The sequence below is a fragment of the Calliphora vicina genome, chromosome 2 (assembly GCF_958450345.1).
Source record: "Calliphora vicina chromosome 2, idCalVici1.1, whole genome shotgun sequence".
NCBI classification, from domain to species: Eukaryota; Metazoa; Arthropoda; class Insecta; order Diptera; family Calliphoridae; genus Calliphora; species Calliphora vicina.
In genome coordinates this window covers 117,218,577-117,239,216 of record NC_088781.1, presented here as the reverse complement: position 1 = coordinate 117,239,216, position 20,640 = coordinate 117,218,577, and the positions used below count along the sequence as shown (strand labels likewise).

Below are 20,640 nucleotides of genomic sequence, written 5' to 3'. Positions count from 1 at the left end.
ACTCTTTTAGAAGACTGTAAGTACATTAATCGTGGATATTTTAGTAAGCTAGGAACAACCTCAATCGTGCCACTTTTTGTAATCTAAGAACAAGCTTAATCGTCTCAATTTTAGTAATCTGGGAAAAACCTCAATATTGGATCTTTTAGGAGTCTAGGGTGTACCTCAATCGTAGATATTTTAGTGGTCTAGAAAGTGGATTAATCGAGGCTCTTAGTCCAGAAAGTAGTTCAATTGTGGCTTTTTTAATAGTCTAGATATTTAAGTAGTTTAGGAATAAATAGCTCAATAGTGAATGTTTTAGTACTCAAGGAATCAGCTCAATCGTGGCTCTACAGTAGCTTAATCGTGCATGTTTTAGTAGTATAGGAATTCGTGGAATATCAATTTATTCCACTTTCGCTATCACGGAATCAGCTCAATCGTGGATTTTAAGGTAGTGGATGTTTTAGTAGCTCAATTGTGGATATCTTAGTAGTCTCAGAATCAGCTCAATCGTGGATATCTTAGTAGCACAATCGTGGATATCTTAGTAGCTCAATTGTGGTTATCTTAGTAGTATAAGAATCAGCTCAATCGTGGATATCTTAGTAGTCTAAGGATCAGCTCAATCGTGGATATCTTAGTAGTCTAAGAATCAGCTCAATCGTGGATATCTTAGTAGTCTAAGAATCAGCTCAATCGTGGATATCTTAGTAGTCTAAGAATCAGCTCAATCGTGGATATCTTAGTAGTCTAAGAATCAGCTCAATCGTGGATATCTTAGTAGTCTAAGAATCAGCTCAATCGTGGATATCTTAGTAGTCTAGGAATCAGCTCAATCGTGGATATCTTAGTAGTCTAGGAATCAGCTCAATCGTGGATATCTTAGTAGCATAATCGTGGATATCTTAGTAGCACAATCGTGGATATCTTAGTAGCTCAATCGTGGATATCTTAGTAGCTCAATCGTGGATATCTTAGTAGCTCAATCGTGGATATCTTAGTAGCTTAATCGTGGATATCTTAGTAGCTCAATCGTGGATATCTTAGTAGCTCAATCGTGGATATCTTAGTAGCTCAATCGTGGATATCTTAGTAGCTCAATCATGGATATCTTAGTAGCTCAATCGTGGATATCTTAGTAGCTCAATCGTGGATATCTTAGTAGCTCAATCGTGGATATCTTAGTACTTCAATCGTGGATATCTTAGTAGCTCAATCGTGGATATCTTAGTAGCTCAATCGTGGATATCTTAGTAGCTCAATCGTGGATATCTTAGTACTTCAATCGTGGATATCTTAGTACTTCAATCGTGGATATCTTAGTAGCTCAATCGTGGATATCTTAGTAGCTCAATCGTGGATATCTTAGTAGCTCAATCGTGGATATCTTAGTAGCTCAATCGTGGATATCTTAGTAGCTCAATCGTGGATATCTTAGTAGCTCAATCGTGGATATCTTAGTACTTCAATCGTGGATATCTTAGTAGCTCAATCGTGGATATCTTAGTAGCTCAATCGTGGATATCTTAGTAGCTCAATCGTGGATATCTTAGTACTTCAATCGTGGATATCTTAGTACTTCAATCGTGGATATCTTAGTAGCTCAATCGTGGATATCTTAGTAGCTCAATCGTGGATATCTTAGTAGCTCAGTCGTGGATATCTTAGTAGCTCAATCGTGGATATCTTAGTAGCTCAATCGTGGATATCTTAGTAGCTCAATCGTGGATATCTTAGTAGCTCAATCGTGGATATCTTAGTAGCTCAATCGTGGATATCTTAGTAGCTCAATCGTGGATATCTTAGTAGCTCAATCGTGGATATCTTAGTAGCTCAATCGTGGATATCTTAGTAGCTCAATCGTGGATATCTTAGTAGCTCAATCGTGGATATCTTAGTAGCTCAATCGTGGATATCTTAGTAGCTCAATCGTGGATATCTTAGTAGCTCAATCGTGGATATCTTAATAGCTCAATCGTGGATATCTTAGTACTTCAATCGTGGATATCTTAGTAGCTCAATCGTGGATATCTTAGTAGCTCAATCGTGGATATCTTAGTAGCTCAATCGTGGATATCTTAGTAGCTCAATCGTGGATATCTTAGTAGCTCAATCGTGGATATCTTAGTAGCTCAATCGTGGATATCTTAGTAGCACAATCGTGGATATCTTAGTAGCTCAATCGTGGATATCTTAGTAGCTCAATCGTGGATATCTTAGTAGCTCAATCGTGGATATCTTAGTAGCTCAATCGTGGATATCTTAGTAGCTCAATCGTGGATATCTTAGTACTTCAATCGTGGATATCTTAGTAGCTCAATCGTGGATATCTTAGTAGCTCAATCGTGGATATCTTAGTACTTCAATCGTGGATATCTTAGTAGCTCAATCGTGGATATCTTAGTAGCTCAATCGTGGATATCTTAGTAGCTCAATCGTGGATATCTTAGTAGCTCAATCGTGGATATCTTAGTAGCTCAATCGTGGATATCTTAGTAGCTCAATCGTGGATATCTTAGTAGCTCAATCGTGGATATCTTAGTAGCTCAATCGTGGATATCTTAGTAGCTCAATCGTGGATATCTTAGTAGCTCAATCGTGGATATCTTAGTACTTCAATCGTGGATATCTTAGTAGCTCAATCGTGGATATCTTAGTAGCTCAATCGTGGATATCTTAGTAGCTCAATCGTGGATATCTTAGTAGCTCAATCGTGGATATCTTAGTAGCTCAATCGTGGATATCTTAGTAGCTCAATCGTGGATATCTTAGTAGCTCAATCGTGGATATCTTAGTAGCTCAATCGTGGATATCTTAGTAGCTCAATCGTGGATATCTTAGTAGCTCAATCGTGGATATCTTAGTAGCTCAATCGTGGATATCTTAGTAGCTCAATCGTGGATATCAATCGTGGATATATTAGTAGTCTAGGAATCAGCTCAATGGTGGACATGTTAGTAGTCTAAGAATCTGCTCAATCGTGGATATCTTAGTAGTCTAAGAATCAGCTCAATCGTGGTTATATTAGTAGTCTAAGAATCTGCTCAATCGTGGATATCTTAGTAGTCTAAGAATCAGCTCAATCGTGGACATCTTAGTAGTCTAGGAATCAGCTCAATCGTGGATATCTTAGTAGTCTAGGAATCAACTCAATCGTGGATATCTTAGTAGTCTAGGAATCAGCTCAATCTTGGATCTGAAATGCAGCATATTCGTAGACCTGGTAGTAGTCTCGGAATCAGCTCAATCTTGAATCTGAAATGCAGCATATTCGTAGATCTGGTAGTAGTCTAGGAATCAGCTCAATCTTGGATCTGAAATGCAGCACATTCGTAGATCTGGTAGTAGCCTAGAAATTATATTAATCCAGGAACTTAATCAAGTCAATTTTTTTTGGGAATTCTTCATAAATTCACAGTTTATTTCTATACAAATTATAATTTCTTTCGATTAATTGCAGGTCTCGGCGATTGGGAACCTGAAGGATCCGATGACAATAGCGCCCGCATTTGGTGTCCCGATCTATTGCACGAAGGACAATGGCATCATTTGGTGGTGGTGCTTAATCGAGCTGTGCTCAAAAATTCCAGCCTTCAGTTGTATCTTGACGGCGCACCTTTGCATTCCCAAAAACTGCACTACATTTCACAAAATCCAGGAGCTGGTTCGGCCAATTTACCCGTTGCTACTTCGGTATTTGGTTATGTAGGCACACCGCCCATATGGCGACGTTATTCTAGACTGTGCTGGAAACAAGGTGTATGTCATCTACTGGAAGATGTAGTCAATCAACAAACTGTACAGACAATCTACAATTTGGGACCACATTATATGGGTTCTTTGCAAGCTCCGCAGTTGGGTAAAAAAGTAGAACCTTTGGGTCCTTTGGTGGCGGAAGAAAAGGTGTTGTTGGGCTTAAATGCCAAAGCTGTATCGCAGTTGACGTTGGTGAAGATCAGAAAGGTGTACAGCAGAGCGGATAATAAGTCTATAGCCAAGCAATTGGGCATGAATTCGCATGAGAATGCCACGCCTATAAAGTAAGTAGAAATTGATGAAATTTTAACAAACTCATAATTAAAATTTCTTTTATAGAATCTTGCATAATTCGGCTGGCCATTTGGCAGGAGCTGGTCGCACTTTGGGCGGTGTGGTGGTGGGTTACTTGGGCGTACGAGTTTTTAGTCCTCATCCGGTATCAGCCATGATTGATACTGTTGGTGGCTGTAATGTTTTACTGGGCATTATAGCCATGGCCCAAGATGTGGAATCCTTGTATGCCGGTGTTAAAGCCTTAACTTGTGTAGTGCGCAGTAATCGTGCTGCCCAAAGTGAAATGGATCGTAAACGCTGCTATCAAACGCTGGGCATGTTTTTCAAAAAGAAAAAGAACTTACTTAACTCGCATATATTACATCTCACTTTCGGTTTAGTGGGCACTGTCAATTCCGGTCAAGATATGACCGCTATACCCAATGTTACAGCTTTTCAAGATCTATTATGTGATTTGGATATCTGGCACAATGCTCCCAATGGTTTATTGAGATCTCTGCTCGAACATTTGCTGGAACTGGCTGTGGAATCCAATGAAAAGAAACAAAATGTTAAGATAATGCGGGAACTGCAACTACTCAATAAATTATTATTTATAATAGTCGATATACAGGATCATTCGACCAGGGAGATACTTTTTAATCTAGTTGAAGCTTTACTGGGTGGTCAACCACGCCACTCCGACCTGCTGCTGTTCGGTCAGTACTGTGCTTCCAAATTACCCAAGGCAGAACAGATCGAAAAGTCTTTGATTTTGCCCTCGATGAAACCCACCCCGAATCCTTCCAATTCAGCTGCTACTGCCGAATACGATACGACTGCTCAAAATATTTATCTACGTAATCGTTGTCTTTCTCTCTTACACGGCCTCCTATTTACCTCACGCAACACCGTCAATTATATTATATGCGATGATATTTCTAAGACTTTGGGCATGGATTGGCTTTTGCTATTTATGCAACCGCACGTGCACTTTACCACCGTCATCATAGCCGTTCGAATTCTGGTGGTGGTTTGTGCCAATGAGAGTTTTTTGGTTCGTTTCCGTGATAGCACCCATAATGGGGGTTATTTGAGATTTACCGAAATGGTATCGCAAAAGAAAACCATGGGTATTGGAGCCCAGCAGTTGAGTAATCGGCCACCGAGTGGCTCGGGTACGGTGATTGTGTCATCTTCAAATGTTTTGCAGCATCTGCCCACACATATAGCGGGTGAGGTGAGAACTGCGGCTCTAAATATTCCAGGTAAGTTTAATTTTCAAGAACTAAATAAAATAAATATTGAATTTATGTTTTTTCAGGCTTCCAAGTGTTAGAATGGCTGTTGCAGTACCATTTGGATGTTCCGGAACTTTACTTCCTGATAACCGCCTTAATAATGGGCCAGCCCGTGAAACTATTGGCTACTGAACACACCAAATTCGACTTAGATCGTGTATGGTCTTTTCTCTGGGGAGCTCCTGTATCGGCCAATACCAATATACCCAAAATGAATATATGCCCCGAAGCTGTGTGCGTTTTATTGGGCATGGTTAGAGCCATAGTACATGGCGGAGAATTGGCGCCTTGGCTAACCAGTCATCCTGAGACTATTATACAACTGTTATTTAGTCTTTATCAAAATCTCACCGATTTTATGCCCGTAATGATGACCGGTGATGTTATATCCTCTTTGGTGGCTGTGCTGTTTCCCAATAATAAAGAAGATACTATAGAATCGGAACCCAATAGTGGCAATTCCTCGCCGGTAGAGGAGACTACTGGTTGTTTCCTCTTAAATGCAACAGTAAACATCCAACAGGCTGTCACCAAATTAACAAATCATCCTGTGCGTAAATGTATTATAGATTTCTTGCGTGTTATAGTGGTAGATTCCTTAAGTTTGAACATGCATGGCAAGTCCACACCCGTCATTGACTTGGTGTTAGATGCCTCACCCGATAATTCTGAGATTTCGTTGCAAATTGAATATCAAACTGAGATTATTAGCGCTTTAATGGATCATTTGTTGGCGGCTGATATTTTATTGGGCGAACAGGCTGCTCTCTCTTTGGTGCCGCTGACCCAGAGTCATACCCAACATATAGCACCAAATGTTTTCTATTTTACCGCTCGTGTGGTAGACAAAATGTGGCAGGGTTGTTTGACCCGCAATCCCCATGAGATATTTGATTTTATTATTAAATTAATAGCACAAGCAAAACGTAGATCTTCATCTATATCGCTGGAACAATTGCATCATTCTTTGAATCGCACCATATTGTATTTGTTGTCACGGCCCACAGAGGCCATTACAGAACAAATGAGTGTTTTGGAGGCTTTACACAAAATCATAACGCATAGATTGTTGATATTTGGTGCCGGCAATCATGAGCTGGAATTTATCGGCTGTTTAACCTATTGTTTGTTGCAATTGACTTCAGATATGAAAATCATATTGGAGCCCTCAACCACGCGCAACACCACCTGGCATGTAAATCCGCAGGCGGATATAATAGAGCCCAAAGATGAGGATTTAAATCAATTACAGGTATGATTTTTAAACAATTTGTAATGAAACTTGTTTTATCAATTCTTTTTTAAACTAGGGTCGCAATTTAATTGTGGGAGCTGCCTTCCGCGTTTGGGAAGAGTTATATGTTTGTAAAAAGCCCGCCATTGAGGAGGTTTTCAAAGTAAGTCTATGCCCTCCGCCGGCAAATTCAAAGGCCCCGGATTTGCAGACAACCCGTGAACAGGTCATGGAATTGGCCTCAAAATTGTGGTTTAATTATGTGGATGCTGAACGTAAAGCCTCCTATCGTATACCCTGGGAGATACACAATCAAATACAATCTAAGATACAAAAAGTTACTGGCGGTCTGACGCGCTTAGCCAGTCGCAGCAAAGTGAAAAAGGATGAGTTAGTGCGCACAAAATCGAATATGAGTAAAGAGCATGCATTTGAATGTACCGGCATACATGTGCAGTTGATAAAGTAAGTACAGAGTTTTAAATAAATATTTTAAGGAGTTTTCCTTCTTTTAAAAAAGAAAAATTTTGCCACTTTGAGGGCAACGCTTAAAATGTGTTACTTGTATGAAGGGCAACATTTTATTTAAAAAAAACACCCCATTAAATCCCAAATTTAATCAACTTTTTCTTCCAGGGACCTTTGGGAGTTACGTTGCAAACAATATCTGCAAATGTTGCAGCACACTCAGCGCTATGTTCATCAGGATTGGCTACAATCTGAAACAGAATTGACACGAGAACGTGGCCTTTGGGGACCCGAGGGTATATCCACGCTCGACAAATGGATACTCGATACCACCGAAGGTCCACATCGCATGCGCAAGAAAACAATGCGCAATGAACTTTTCTATCTACACTATCCCTATCGCCCCGAGAACGATCATCGCACAGACGCACGTCAATTAAAGGCCAATAAAGTGGCCTCCAGTTTTGATAGTAAAATCTATTACACCCATTGTCAACAGCCACCACGTATTCTCTGCGAAACTGATGCCGCCTCGCAACATCAGTTATTGCATCAACAACATTCCGTAGATGCCAATATGCTTAAGCAGCCACATCCCCAATTGCATCAATCGTCGAAAAGTGAACCGGGTGGTTCGGCCAATACACCACCATCCTCACCCCATGAAAATCGCTTGGCACACGCACAAGAATCAGTCGATGGCACCATTCAAGATGACGATGAAGAAGATGAGGAAATGACCAATATTGCGGATAATGAAACGTTCCTGAGATTGTTGGAGGAACAAGAGAAAATCTCATTTATGTTTAGATGTGCTCGTATTCAAGGTCTCGATACCTTTGAGGGTCTTTTGCTGTTTGGCAAAGAGCACTGTTATATAGTCGATGGTTTTACTCTGTTAAAGAATAGAGAAATTAAGGATATTGATACCTTACCGCCAGGAGCCTATGAACCAATTATACCCAACTCGGGCGGCACAACGCGTCAATGTAAAATACGCCAATGTTCGAAATTTGGCTATGAGGAAATTCGTGAGGTTCACAAGCGGCGTTATTTGTTGCAACCCATAGCTTTGGAGGTTTTCTCAGAGGATGGCCGCAACTATTTGTTGAGTTTTCCGCGTAAGGTGCGCAATAAGGTGTATCAACGTTTTATGGCTCATGCTACGGCCATTAATGATAATGCCCAACAATCGGTGGCCGGCCAGAAGAGGACGGCAAGTGTGGAACAAACTTCGGGTATATTTAGTAGTTTGATTGGTGAAACGTCCGTAACACAAAGATGGGTGGTAAGTTTTAGTGTAAATAAAAAAAATTAAAAATTTAAAATATTTGAATCAAAAATTTATTTTTGAATTTCCAAAAAAAAATGGTAGAGAACTTCATATTGTAATTGTTATAGAATTTTTATAATTTCACATGAAATTTAAAATTAATAATGCTAAAAGGTCAAAGATTAGATTAAATTTCTAACGAAAAATAAAAAAAACTATATGTTCGAAATGAAATCGATATTTTCGAAATTCTAAGATCCAGTTTTAATTTCTAATTTCGAAATTGCAAACAAATTTTTATTTTATTTTCGCTTATTTCTATGTTCTTTTTTCAGCGTGGTGAAATTTCTAACTTCCAATATTTAATGCATTTAAATACTCTGGCTGGTCGTTCCTACAATGATCTCATGCAATATCCAGTTTTTCCCTGGATTTTGGCAGACTATGATTCCGAAGAATTGGACTTTAATAGTCCAAAAACATTCCGTGACTTCTCAAAACCAATGGGAGCACAATCCGAAGAACGTTTAGAACAATTTCAAAAAAGATTTAAGGTAATTTCATTAATTTCGCTTTCTTTTCATTACAAATTAATAATATTTAACAATTTATTTTAATCTTTAATTTAAAGGAATGGGATGATCCTCAGGGTGAAACACCGCCCTATCACTATGGCACTCACTATAGTTCGGCTATGATTGTGTGTTCATATCTGGTGCGTTTGGAGCCCTTCAGTCAACATTTTTTGCGTTTGCAAGGTGGTCATTTTGATTTGGCTGATCGCATGTTCCACAGCATAAAAGAAGCCTGGCTATCGGCTTCGAAATTCAATATGGCTGATGTTAAGGAGTTGATACCTGAATTTTTCTACCTCCCCGAATTTGTAACAAATTCAAATAATTTTGATTTGGGTAAAAATGTCTTTAAAAATTTGTCTTAACAAACTTTATTTATTAAACTTAAATCTTTCTTCACTTAAAGGTACCAAACAAAATGGTGAAACTTTAAATAATGTTATATTGCCGCCCTGGGCCAAACAAGACCCAAGAGAGTTTATAAGGCTACATCGCAGTGCCTTGGAGTGTGATTATGTTAGTCAAAATTTACATTTGGTAAGTTTTGCTTAATAATTAAACATTTCTTATATAAAAACTAATTTAATTGTTCTGTATAAAGTGGATCGATTTAATATTTGGCCACAAACAGCAAGGTCCTGCCGCGGTAGAAGCTATTAATGTTTTCCATCATCTTTTCTATGAGGGCAATGTGGATATTTACAAGTAATTTTTATATTAATTTTTAAAAATAAACAATTTTGTTTAATATTTTTTGTATATTTTAATATACAGCATTGATGATCCTTTAAAGAAGAATGCCACTATTGGTTTCATTAACAACTTTGGCCAGATTCCTAAACAATTGTTTAAGAAACCCCATCCCGCCAAGAAAATGTCTGGCAATAGACATTCAACACTAATTGATCCTAGCGCTTTAATACAAGGCAACACTACTGTTTTACAATCCGATCGTTTGTTCTTCCATAATTTGGATAATCTCAAGCCCAGTTTACAGCCTATTAAGGAACTGAAAGGACCTGTGGGCCAGATATTGCAACCGGATAAGACTGTTTTTGCTGTGGAACAAAATAAGGTAAGAAAATAAGAGTCTGCTCATTTCTTATATAAAAAAAACGCATTTCTTATAGAAAAAAGTCTGCTCAAGACATATTTTTATAGAAAAATGTTTGCTCAAGACATATTTTTATAGAAAAATGTCTGCTCAAGACATATTTCTATAGAAAAATGTCTGCTCAAGACATATTTCTATAGAAAAATGTCTGCTCAAGACATATTTCTATAGAAAAATGTCTGCTCAAGACATATTTCTATAGAAAAATGTCTGCTCAAGACATATTTCTATAGAAAAATGTTTGCTCAAGACATATTTCAATAGAAAAATGTTTGCTCAAGACATATTTCGATAGAAAAATGTCTGCTCATATTTCGATAGAAAAATGTCTGCTCATATTTCGATAGAAAAATGTCTGCTCATATTTCCATAGAAAAATGTCTGCTCATATTTCGATAGAAAAATGTTTGCTCATATTTCGATAGAAAAATGTTTGCTCAAGACATATTTTTATAGAAAAATGTCTGCTCAAGACATATTTCTATAGAAAAATGTCTGCTCAAGACATATTTCTATAGAAAAATGTCTGCTCAAGACATATTTCTATAGAAAAATGTCTGCTCAAGACATATTTCTATAGAAAAATGTCAGCTCAAGACATATTTCTATAGAAAAATATCAGCTCAAGACATATTTCTATAGAAAAGTGTCTGCTCAAGACATTGCTATAGAAAAGTGCCTGCTCAAGACACATTTCGATAGAAAAGTGCCTGCTCAAGACACATTTCTATATAAAAATGTCTGCTCAAGACATATTTCGATAGAAAAGTGTTTGCTCAAAATATATTTCTATAGAAAAGTGTCTGCTCAAGACATATTTCTATAAAAAAAATGTCTGCTCAAGACATATTTCTATAGAAAAGTGTCTGCTCAAGACTTATTTCTATAAAAAAATGTCTGCTCAAGACATATTTCTATAGAAAAGTGTCTGCTCAAGACATTTCTATAGAAAAATGTCTGCTCAAGACATATTTCTATAGAAAAATTTCTGCTCAAGACATATTTCTATAGAAAAATTTCTGCTCAAGACATATTTCTATAGAAAAATTTCTGCTCAAGACATATTTCTATAGAAAAATGTCTGCTCAAGACATATTTCTATAGAAAAATGTCTGCTCAAGACATATTTCTATAGAAAAATGTCTGCTCAAGACACATTTCTATAGAAAAATGTCTGCTCATGTCACATTTCTATAGAAAAATGTCTGCTCATGTCACATTTCTATAGAAAAATGTCTGCTCATGTCACATTTCTATAGAAAAATGTCTGCTCAAGACATATTTCTATAAAAAATGTCTGCTCAAGACATATTTCTATAAAAAAATGTCTGCTCAAGACATATTTCTATAAAAAAATGTCTGCTCAAGACATATTTCTATAAAAAAATGTCTGCTCAAGACATATTTCTATAGAAAAATGTCTGCTCAAGACATATTTCTATAGAAAAATGTTTGCTCAAGACATATTTCTATAGAAAAATGTTTGCTCAAGACATATTTCAATAGAAAAATGTTTGCTCAAGACATATTTCGATAGAAAAATGTCTGCTCATATTTCGATAGAAAAATGTCTGCTCATATTTCGATAGAAAAATGTCTGCTCATATTTCCATAGAAAAATGTCTGCTCATATTTCGATAGAAAAATGTTTGCTCATATTTCGATAGAAAAATGTCTGCTCAAGACATATTTCTATAGAAAAATGTCTGCTCAAGACATATTTCTATAGAAAAATGTCTGCTCAAGACATATTTCTATAGAAAAATGTCTGCTCAAGACATATTTCTATAGAAAAATGTCTGCTCAAGACATATTTCTATAGAAAAATGTCTGCTCAAGACATATTTCTATAGAAAAATGTCTGCTCAAGACATATATTTCTATAGAAAAATGTCTGCTCAAGAACTATTTCTATAGAAAAATGTCTGCTCAAGACATATTTCTATAGAAAAATGTCTGCTCAAGACATATTTCTATAAAAAAATGTCTGCTCAAGACATATTTCTATAGAAAAATGTCTGCTCAAGACATATTTCTATAGAAAAATGTCTGCTCAAGACATATTTCTATAGAAAAATGTCTGCTCAAGACATATTTCTATAGAAAAATGTCTGCTCAAGACATATTTCTATAGAAAAATGTCTGCTCAAGACATATATTTCTATAGAAAAATGTCTGCTCAAGACATATATTTCTATAGAAAAATGTCTGCTCAAGACATATTTCTATAGAAAAATGTCTGCTCAAGACATATTTCTATAGAAAAATGTCTGCTCAAGACATATTTCTATAGAAAAATGTCTGCTCAAGACATATTTCTATAGAAAAATGTCTGCTCAAGACATATTTCTATAGAAAAATGTCTGCTCAAGACATATTTCTATAGAAAAATGTCTGCTCAAGACATATATTTCTATAGAAAAATGTCTGCTCAAGACATATATTTCTATAGAAAAATGTCTGCTCAAGAACTATTTCTATAGAAAAATGTCTGCTCAAGACATATTTCTATAGAAAAATGTCTGCTCAAGACATATTTCTATAAAAAAATGTCTGCTCAAGACATATTTCTATAGAAAAATGTCTGCTCAAGACATATTTCTATAGAAAAATGTCTGCTCAAGACATATTTCTATAGAAAAATGTCTGCTCAAGACATATTTCTATAGAAAAATGTCTGCTCAAGACATATTTCTATAGAAAAATGTCTGCTCAAGACATATATTTCTATAGAAAAATGTCTGCTCAAGACATATATTTCTATAGAAAAATGTCTGCTCAAGACATATTTCTATAGAAAAATGTCTGATCAAGACATATTTCTATAGAAAAATGTCTGATCAAGACATATTTCTATAGAAAAATGTCTGATCAAGACATATTTCTATAGAAAAATGTCTGATCAAGACATATTTCTATAGAAAAATGTCTGATCAAGACATATTTCTATAGAAAAATGTCTGATCAAGACATATTTCTATAGAAAAGTGTTTGCTCAAGACATATTTCTATAGAAAAGTATTTGCTCAAGACATTTTCCTATAGAAAAGTGTCTGATCTAGACATTATAGTAAAGTGTCTGATCAAGACATTTTTCTATAGAAAAGTGTCTCTTCAAGACATATTTACATAAAAAAGTGTCTGCTCAAGACATATTTCTAAATTAGAAATGTGAAACCCTAGCTATAGTTCATGTATTCAAAGCAAAAAACTTTTAAACTCTTGAATTTAACCTTAATTTTAACATTGACCTCTTTATATCTCAATTGCTTAGGTCATGATGCCACCATCATATACAAAATACATAGCTTGGGGTTTCGCCGATCACTCTCTGCGTGTTGGCCTTTATGATACTGATCGCGCGTCGTTTGTGTCCGAAGCAGCCGCCCAAAACTCTGGAGAAATTTTAACCTGTGCTTGTCCCAACTCCAAGATGATTATCACAGCTGGAACAAGTTCTGTTATAACGGTATGGAAATTTGATGCGAATCGTAAAAGTCTGACGGTACGTCATTCTCTACACGGCCATACAGATGCGGTAACCTGTTTGGCGGCTAGTGCAGCTTACAATGTTATAGTATCAGGTTCTAGAGATGGCACGGCCATAGTATGGGATATGGCACGATTTACATTTGTGCGGCAACTGAGGGGACATGTGGGTGTAGTGGCAGCAGTGGCTATAAATGAATTGACAGGAGATATAGCCACCTGTTCGGCCACTTGGTTGCATGTTTGGTCAATAAATGGGGATCCCCTGGCCACCGTTAATACCTGTGTGGGTAGTGCGGATAGAATGCAACAGATATTGTGTGTAGCCTACTCGCAGATACGTGAATGGGATCAGCAAAATGTCGTGATCACAGGTTCTACAGATGGTGTAGTAAGGGTAGGTGTTAAAAATAAAATTTCATGTGATTTTAATAGATTTTATTAATGATTTTCTTAATTTTCTAGATGTGGTCTTTGGAATATGTTCAAGTGCCCATTGAACGTAAACTCAAAAGATGCGCTGAGATTAAATCACAAGAAAATCCTGATGCCCAATCGGATAAGGAGGAAGAAGAATTGAAAAATGGCGAACATACTAAAAAAATCGATATAATAAAACAAATGCAAGGCATATCATCGCATGATGAAAATGGTAACTATTAAACATCTTCCCAAATAAACAATTAAATGTAACATTTTTATTTTGTATAAACCTAGAAATCCATAAATCAGCTTCCGAGTCAAGTATATCAGATGCCTCTAATCATTCAAACAATTCCACACAATCTGACAAACCCAAAAAAGAATGTGAGCCACCGGTAACATCGGAAAGACGTAAAAGTTCATTTTCGGGAGCAAAATCTTTGCATGAAATTAAATCATCTACCGTAGATCATACAAATTCCCTGAAAAATAATGAAGGTAGGTGGAATACTTTAAAAAATCAATAAATTTCATTAAAAAACGTTTCATATTTTAATATAGAAGAAGAACGTGCTACTATACGACCTAGTAAATCAGATACCAGTCTCACGGATGGTTTTGTCATGATTGACAGTCATAAAGGGGAACATTGTTTAAAGAAGGGTAAGTTAAAAATCAGAAAATTACAAGTCTGAGGGGTTATTGTCGAATTTGAATGTCCATATTTAAAGCAAACAAATTCAGATGATTTCCTTTCGAGTAAATCTTTTATATTATGTGAGGAATAAATTTATTATTAAATTTTATTAATAATTTTGTTTTTTTTTAGGTTTTAAATGGCAACGTCAATTAATGTTTAGATCCAAACTTACCATGCATACAGCATACGATCGTAAGGATAATGCTGAACCTGCTAGTATAACAGCTTTAACCGTATCAAAAGATCATAAAATTTTATATGTGGGTAAGTAATGAATCGGTTATTCTAATAACAACCAATTGTTATTAAATGAAATTCTATAATTTTTTTTTTAAATATTACACATGATTTTGTTATATTGTTAATGTTTTTTTTTCTTTATTCTAGGTGATGCCCGCGGTCGCATTTATTCTTGGTGTGTCACTGAACAGCCAGGACGGGGTGTGGCGGATCATTGGCTAAAGGATGAAGGAGCCGATCAATGTGTTAAGTGTCATGTTAAGTAAGTAATTACTAATTTTAAGCGAAATTTTTCATTTAATAACACTGTATAAATTAGTGTCGTTTATGAGCTAAATCGTTTATTTTAAATATTCAAAAAACCAGAACGACAACTTCAGTCGGTAAAATGAATAGGTTCGTTCATGAACGACACAACTCTAGTTGACAAAAAAATCATTAAACGAACACATCTTTTATCCGTTATTACAACTTCAGTCGTTAAAATTAATAGGATCGTTCATGATCGACACAACTCTAGTGGACAAAACTCATTAAACGAACATATCTTTTATCCGTTATGACATTTTTATTTAACCCCCTGTCTATACTTGATAAATTTTTATCATGATAAACGTCAAAATCGTTGTCAAGATAAAAAATTATCAGCACTGACAAAATTGTTAGTGCTTTTGCTAAGACAACTTTGTCTTGACAACAAATGTCATTTATTGTTATGATAAATATTTGTCAAGTATAGACAGGGGGTAATATACAGAAACTGTAGATAATAAAATTGACACTGAGCTATATACAATAAGCGATTAGAAACTGTATTTAATACAATTAACACTCAGCTTAAATTTAATATACAATAACATATTCAATTTGTCAGATATCTTTCCAACTTTATCTGAAATTAGTTGCATTATTTAGCATCTTTAGATCTGTTATTTAAACAAAATTTATATTTATCCCATTTTAGGCGTCCCATAGAAGTGAGACTATCACGAATATTATCTTTTAACGATAATTATTTGTAAACACATTTTGTTTAATAAAAGGTAGTAAAGTTTTTAAATAAATAATTTGGCTTTCAAAATATTAACCAGAAGTTTTAAAGCATTTTTTTTATTATTATATTTTTTTTATTATGAATTAACCAAATAATACTTTTAACTGTTGTTACAAATAATTTTTAATATTTAATCATTTATTTAACAAATTTTAATAGACATATAAACTTCTTAAACCAATATTGTAAAAATTATTTAAAAGTAAACTTTTTACACATGGATATACATATAAAGGATAAATATTACTGCGATCAGAAATATAAAAAAACGTCTAAAGAACAAAATATGATAAACTGATGAACGTATTTATCAGCTATAGACCGATTATAGGTAGATGTTTTTTAGTCTATAGTGCAAGACAAGAACATAAAAGGTGATTTAAAGTCTTCTCATAAGTCTCATTGCGGCAACTACTACAAAAGTTAGGTAGTTCAACGCGCCATTCATGTACCCAGGCAATATATCCCAGCTGCTAAGCAAGTACTCAATGTATTCCTTTGAGACAGTAATTGTTACTAATGTCCGATAACTTGGCTGACTCCAATTAATCTATTTTAGGTCATTTGACACATATGTGCTTTGTAGTACAGAGAAAAGTCAATTGGTTACTTTATAGATTCTATATAATCTAGCGTGAAGTCAATTGTCACTTAAGTGTCTCTAAGTAATCTAGAGTGTAGTCGGTTTAAAAGTTAATTGTGTACTGCATTATTTTTGATGTGTAATTCGTACAAACTGGTTTTATATAAATTGTATTGAAATAATTATCATACAGTTTATTTTCTAAGCACTAACAAGGAATTTAATAACAGCTAGACCGTCAATATGGATGAGAGTTCCTAATTTCCTTGACTTTTTCCATTCCCAGGAAATGTTAAAAAAATATGTTAATATCCTTGAATTCCCGGGAATATTTTATGGTAAATTAAGCTTAAAACCAGTAAATTTTTCAAACAATTGGACAAAAGAGTACTTTTTTAAATCAAAATTTATATTATATCTACTATATATATAAAAATGAAATGGTCCATGTATGTAATGTCATTACGTGAGAACGGCTGGAGCGATTTGGCTGATTTTTTTGTGTTCGATTCGAAATTTTCAGGAGATGGTTTGTAAAGAAAAAAATTTTAAAATTCCGGGTAAAACTCGGAAATTCTTTTTTTTGTGAGTCCAGTCAACTGTAATAAAAAAAGCTTCCTAAAGTATGCAGTACAAATTTAGATATTTTCTTTGCAATTAAATAAGAACAGGCTGGTGTGCGTGGGTTGGAGAAACTTGAAGAAATAACATTAGTAAATGCTACCGGGCGAAGCCGTGGCGATCAACTAGTTAAATTTATAAAAATTACTACAAGCTCTTAAAATTTCGATGTTTCTCGAGTTCGATACTGCTCCCGGAAGTGTGTTGTGCGGTCCACTGGCCAATCGACAACAAAGGAACGTGTTTTGGATGAAAAACATGTATTACGTAAAAATCTACATTCCATTGTAGTACCTGTGAGAACAGTGAAACGCAGCCCACATTGCGTCGGTACTCCAGCGAATCAATATAGTTGGATACCCTAATGTCACCAATAGTCACCTTCGCCCTCTCCTGTACGCGGTCGAGAAGCTCCAAAATAGACTTTGAAGCACTGCCTCATACATGGGAGTTCTATTCCATTTTCGGTCGGATATAGGTGGTGTAGATATTGATGATATTAGATGCGAATCAGTTTTGGTTGTTGCGCCAAGTTCTGAATGCTTCCTATCTGTATCTAATTGCTATTTTGCACGTCTAATTAAACCAAGATTTTTATCTAGGTCTAATCCAAGATTTATTTGATGGAATGAAAGTCTTCATTCCCAACATGATTACTTTCTCAATCATTTTCGTCATGGCATTGAAGTTATTGTCTAGGAAACAAAATTTCCAATTAAAATGCCGAAAAAAATCGTTGAGCTTAGCCCAGGCTTTTTGTGGATAAAAATTGAGGCGGAAATGATACAATGATCCGAATTAGCGGATACTTTATAGGCCTCTTAAGGAGGTCAGGGCAGTTACTGCATAACTAAATCCGAAAACGAAAAAGTTCGAAATTGTGTGTTACATACATTGTAATTCGAAACGATTTCCATTCGAGTCGAATTAGAGAGTAACCCCACAGGAGTGAAAATCCTTGCCTAACTAGGCTCCAGTTTACTATTGCTATCAAATTATCACGAAGCACTGCTTTATATACAATTCAGCGTTGTCCTACTTTGTTTACCGCAATTACATATTGCCTTCCATAATAAAAACTTCTTAAGCTATGTTTCCGCATACACCGTAATCGACACCGAAAAGAAATTCCATACATTCACAGAAGAAAATGTTCGTTTCAGAAATCGACAACGAAAATTGGAAACGAAACGGCACCGATCAATAACGAAAAACCTGTCATTTGGGGCCGGAACGAAAACAACTTCAAGTAGGTTGTTTTCGGTGCTGTAGGAACGAAATTATTTTAATTATTTTTTTATTTCAGATTTAAAGAAAATCAAAATGAATAAAAAAATAAATTTTCTTTATTGGAAGAGGAAAAAATAATAGATTTTGTCAAAAATAATGAAATTCTATTTAATGTGCGACATCCAAAATTAAAAAGTAATTTCGTTTGTGTTTTATGCCGCAACTCACCCAACTGAAACGAAAACAATTCAGAAACGAGACGGTGACGAATACCAACGTTTTTCAGTTTCAGTTTTCGTTATCGGCGCCGATTACGGTGTATGCGGAAACCCAGCTTTAGAAAGAAGACATGGGCGGAATTACTGCAAACTATATCGAGTAAAACTGATATTAATTTTCTTATTTGAGATTATGGCATTTACATTTTATTATAATTTCGATATCGAAATAATTGTTCGATACAAAAGCTCATTCGATCATTTATACGACAATTCAGTAACATGTTTTTTAGGTTTAACTTCTTGAACATTCGCTTTTTCATTCATGACAGTGTTTTGACTTTCTGATATCAACTTTTACAGTAATATTCGAAACTTTTTGTACTTGGTCATTCCTGCTACTTAACATTTCCGTCTAAATCTTCAGAATATTAATCTATAGGGTCTGAAAGAAAAACGATTTTCATTCTTTTTGGAGAGGATCTAAATATTTTGTTTAGAATTTACATGTTATTAGTTTTACCCTCAAAATTGGTTATTCAATTTTTAAAATTATCGATATGGGGCGAACTACAATTTTTCCTAATCTAAAATAAAATATTCCGTCGAACGCTAATTTACTACTTATTGCGGTATTTTATTAAGAGATGTGACACATGCTATTATGGTCTTTTTATGTAGACAAAATTGATATTTTGATTTCATAACATTATTTTTTTTTTTTTAATAAAAGTAACTTTATTTAATAATCTGTTCTAACCTCCAAATTCTTTCTAACCTCTTTTACAGATTTAACTTGTACGAACGCAAACATCATTGTCGCAATTGCGGTCAGGTGTTCTGTAATAAATGCAGTCGTTTCGAATCGGAAATATCACGACTACGCATCATTAAACCGGTAAGAGTGTGTCAGGCCTGCTTTGGACACTTAAGAGCAAACTCGGTAGACAATTAATACATATTAAGAGATCTTTTTTAAGAGTATTTAACATACAACATGCAACAAAATACATACATAGTAATTGAAAAGAGTAAAAGTACCTTTTTAAAACAAAACATACACATAAATATAAATAAGAGATCAAAGAAACAGAAAAAATTAAACCAAATTATTAAAATTAAAAATAAATCAATAATAATTAACAATAAGGTATACATAAATATTAAAAATAGAACAAAAATACTTTAAACATCACATCCCCTTTAAAAGAAAAAACCCTAAACAAAACCCCGCCCGCCCCTACTCTACTCTACATAAAGTGTATATTATAAAATAGTAAATATTTCATATGGATTTTTGTTAATAATTTTATATATGAAAGAAACGAAAATAATTTTAGTTTAGTTTTTGTATTGTATAATTTTTAATATTGTTTTTTTTTTGTTTTTTTAATTTAACTTGTTATTTATAATTTATGTAATTTATTTTAAACATATAATAATATTTATAAAGAAAAGGCTGTTTCATTTTTTAATTTTCGGGCAAAGAATTGTGTAAAAAGAAATTGTTTTACAAAACGAATTATTTTAATGATCTTTTTTTAAAAAATGACATTTTATTTAAAAGGTCTTTTTATTTAAAATTACTATCCATATACATATATTTAAAGGGTTAGTTTTGCATGATAAAGAGATACCCTTTTAGCTTTAATTATTACTACATTTCTTTTTATAGTTTAGTTAATTTTATTTATTATTACATTTATTGTAAATTTATGTTTGTTTTTTTTTAAATGTTTTTATTTATTTAACTATTTTATATTCGATTACAAAGAAAAACTATTAAATATACGTATTCCCATTTAAATTATAAAAAAAAATAAAAATAATTTATTAAGACAAGCTGAACCAAACAAAATCGCTAAAAAACAATTTTATTTTTAATTTTTATTGTCAAGTTGTACACAAACCAATAATTTTATTTTGATGTTGAAATAATGTTGTCCAAAATAATTTATATAAATATAATAAGGCATTGACACACAATTATACATGAATATGGCTGAGAAAAATATTCAGTCAAGGCGAATCTATAGAAGTGTATCCTCCATCATTTGAATAACGATGTTTAAAAATACAAAATTTAAGAAACGATTTTCA

The 20,640-nt window shown here is 34.3% G+C and overlaps 1 protein-coding gene across 3 annotated transcripts in view; it reads left to right on the top strand.

Moving 5' to 3' along the window:
* Positions 1-20,412, top strand: part of bchs (WD repeat and FYVE domain containing 3 bchs) — a 65,451-nt gene extending 45,039 nt beyond the window's left edge. For 2 of the 3 annotated variants that reach the window (XM_065499709.1, XM_065499707.1), the window contains exons 8-24: positions 3,446-4,025; positions 4,081-5,285; positions 5,342-6,570; positions 6,629-7,017; positions 7,189-8,308; positions 8,629-8,847; positions 8,925-9,204; positions 9,275-9,405; positions 9,470-9,573; positions 9,643-9,943; positions 13,257-13,868; positions 13,937-14,123; positions 14,189-14,392; positions 14,456-14,557; positions 14,724-14,858; positions 14,982-15,096; positions 19,330-20,412. In XM_065499709.1, coding sequence (XP_065355781.1) covers positions 3,446-4,025; positions 4,081-5,285; positions 5,342-6,570; positions 6,629-7,017; positions 7,189-8,308; positions 8,629-8,847; positions 8,925-9,204; positions 9,275-9,405; positions 9,470-9,573; positions 9,643-9,943; positions 13,257-13,868; positions 13,937-14,123; positions 14,189-14,392; positions 14,456-14,557; positions 14,724-14,858; positions 14,982-15,096; positions 19,330-19,495 — 7,079 coding nt within the window. In that variant the 3' untranslated portion in view covers positions 19,496-20,412. The remainder of the gene's footprint in view (positions 1-3,445; positions 4,026-4,080; positions 5,286-5,341; positions 6,571-6,628; positions 7,018-7,188; positions 8,309-8,628; positions 8,848-8,924; positions 9,205-9,274; positions 9,406-9,469; positions 9,574-9,642; positions 9,944-13,256; positions 13,869-13,936; positions 14,124-14,188; positions 14,393-14,455; positions 14,558-14,723; positions 14,859-14,981; positions 15,097-19,329) is intronic. The other variant, XM_065499708.1, reaches the window with a different exon arrangement.
* Positions 20,413-20,640: the final 228 nt, after the last annotated feature.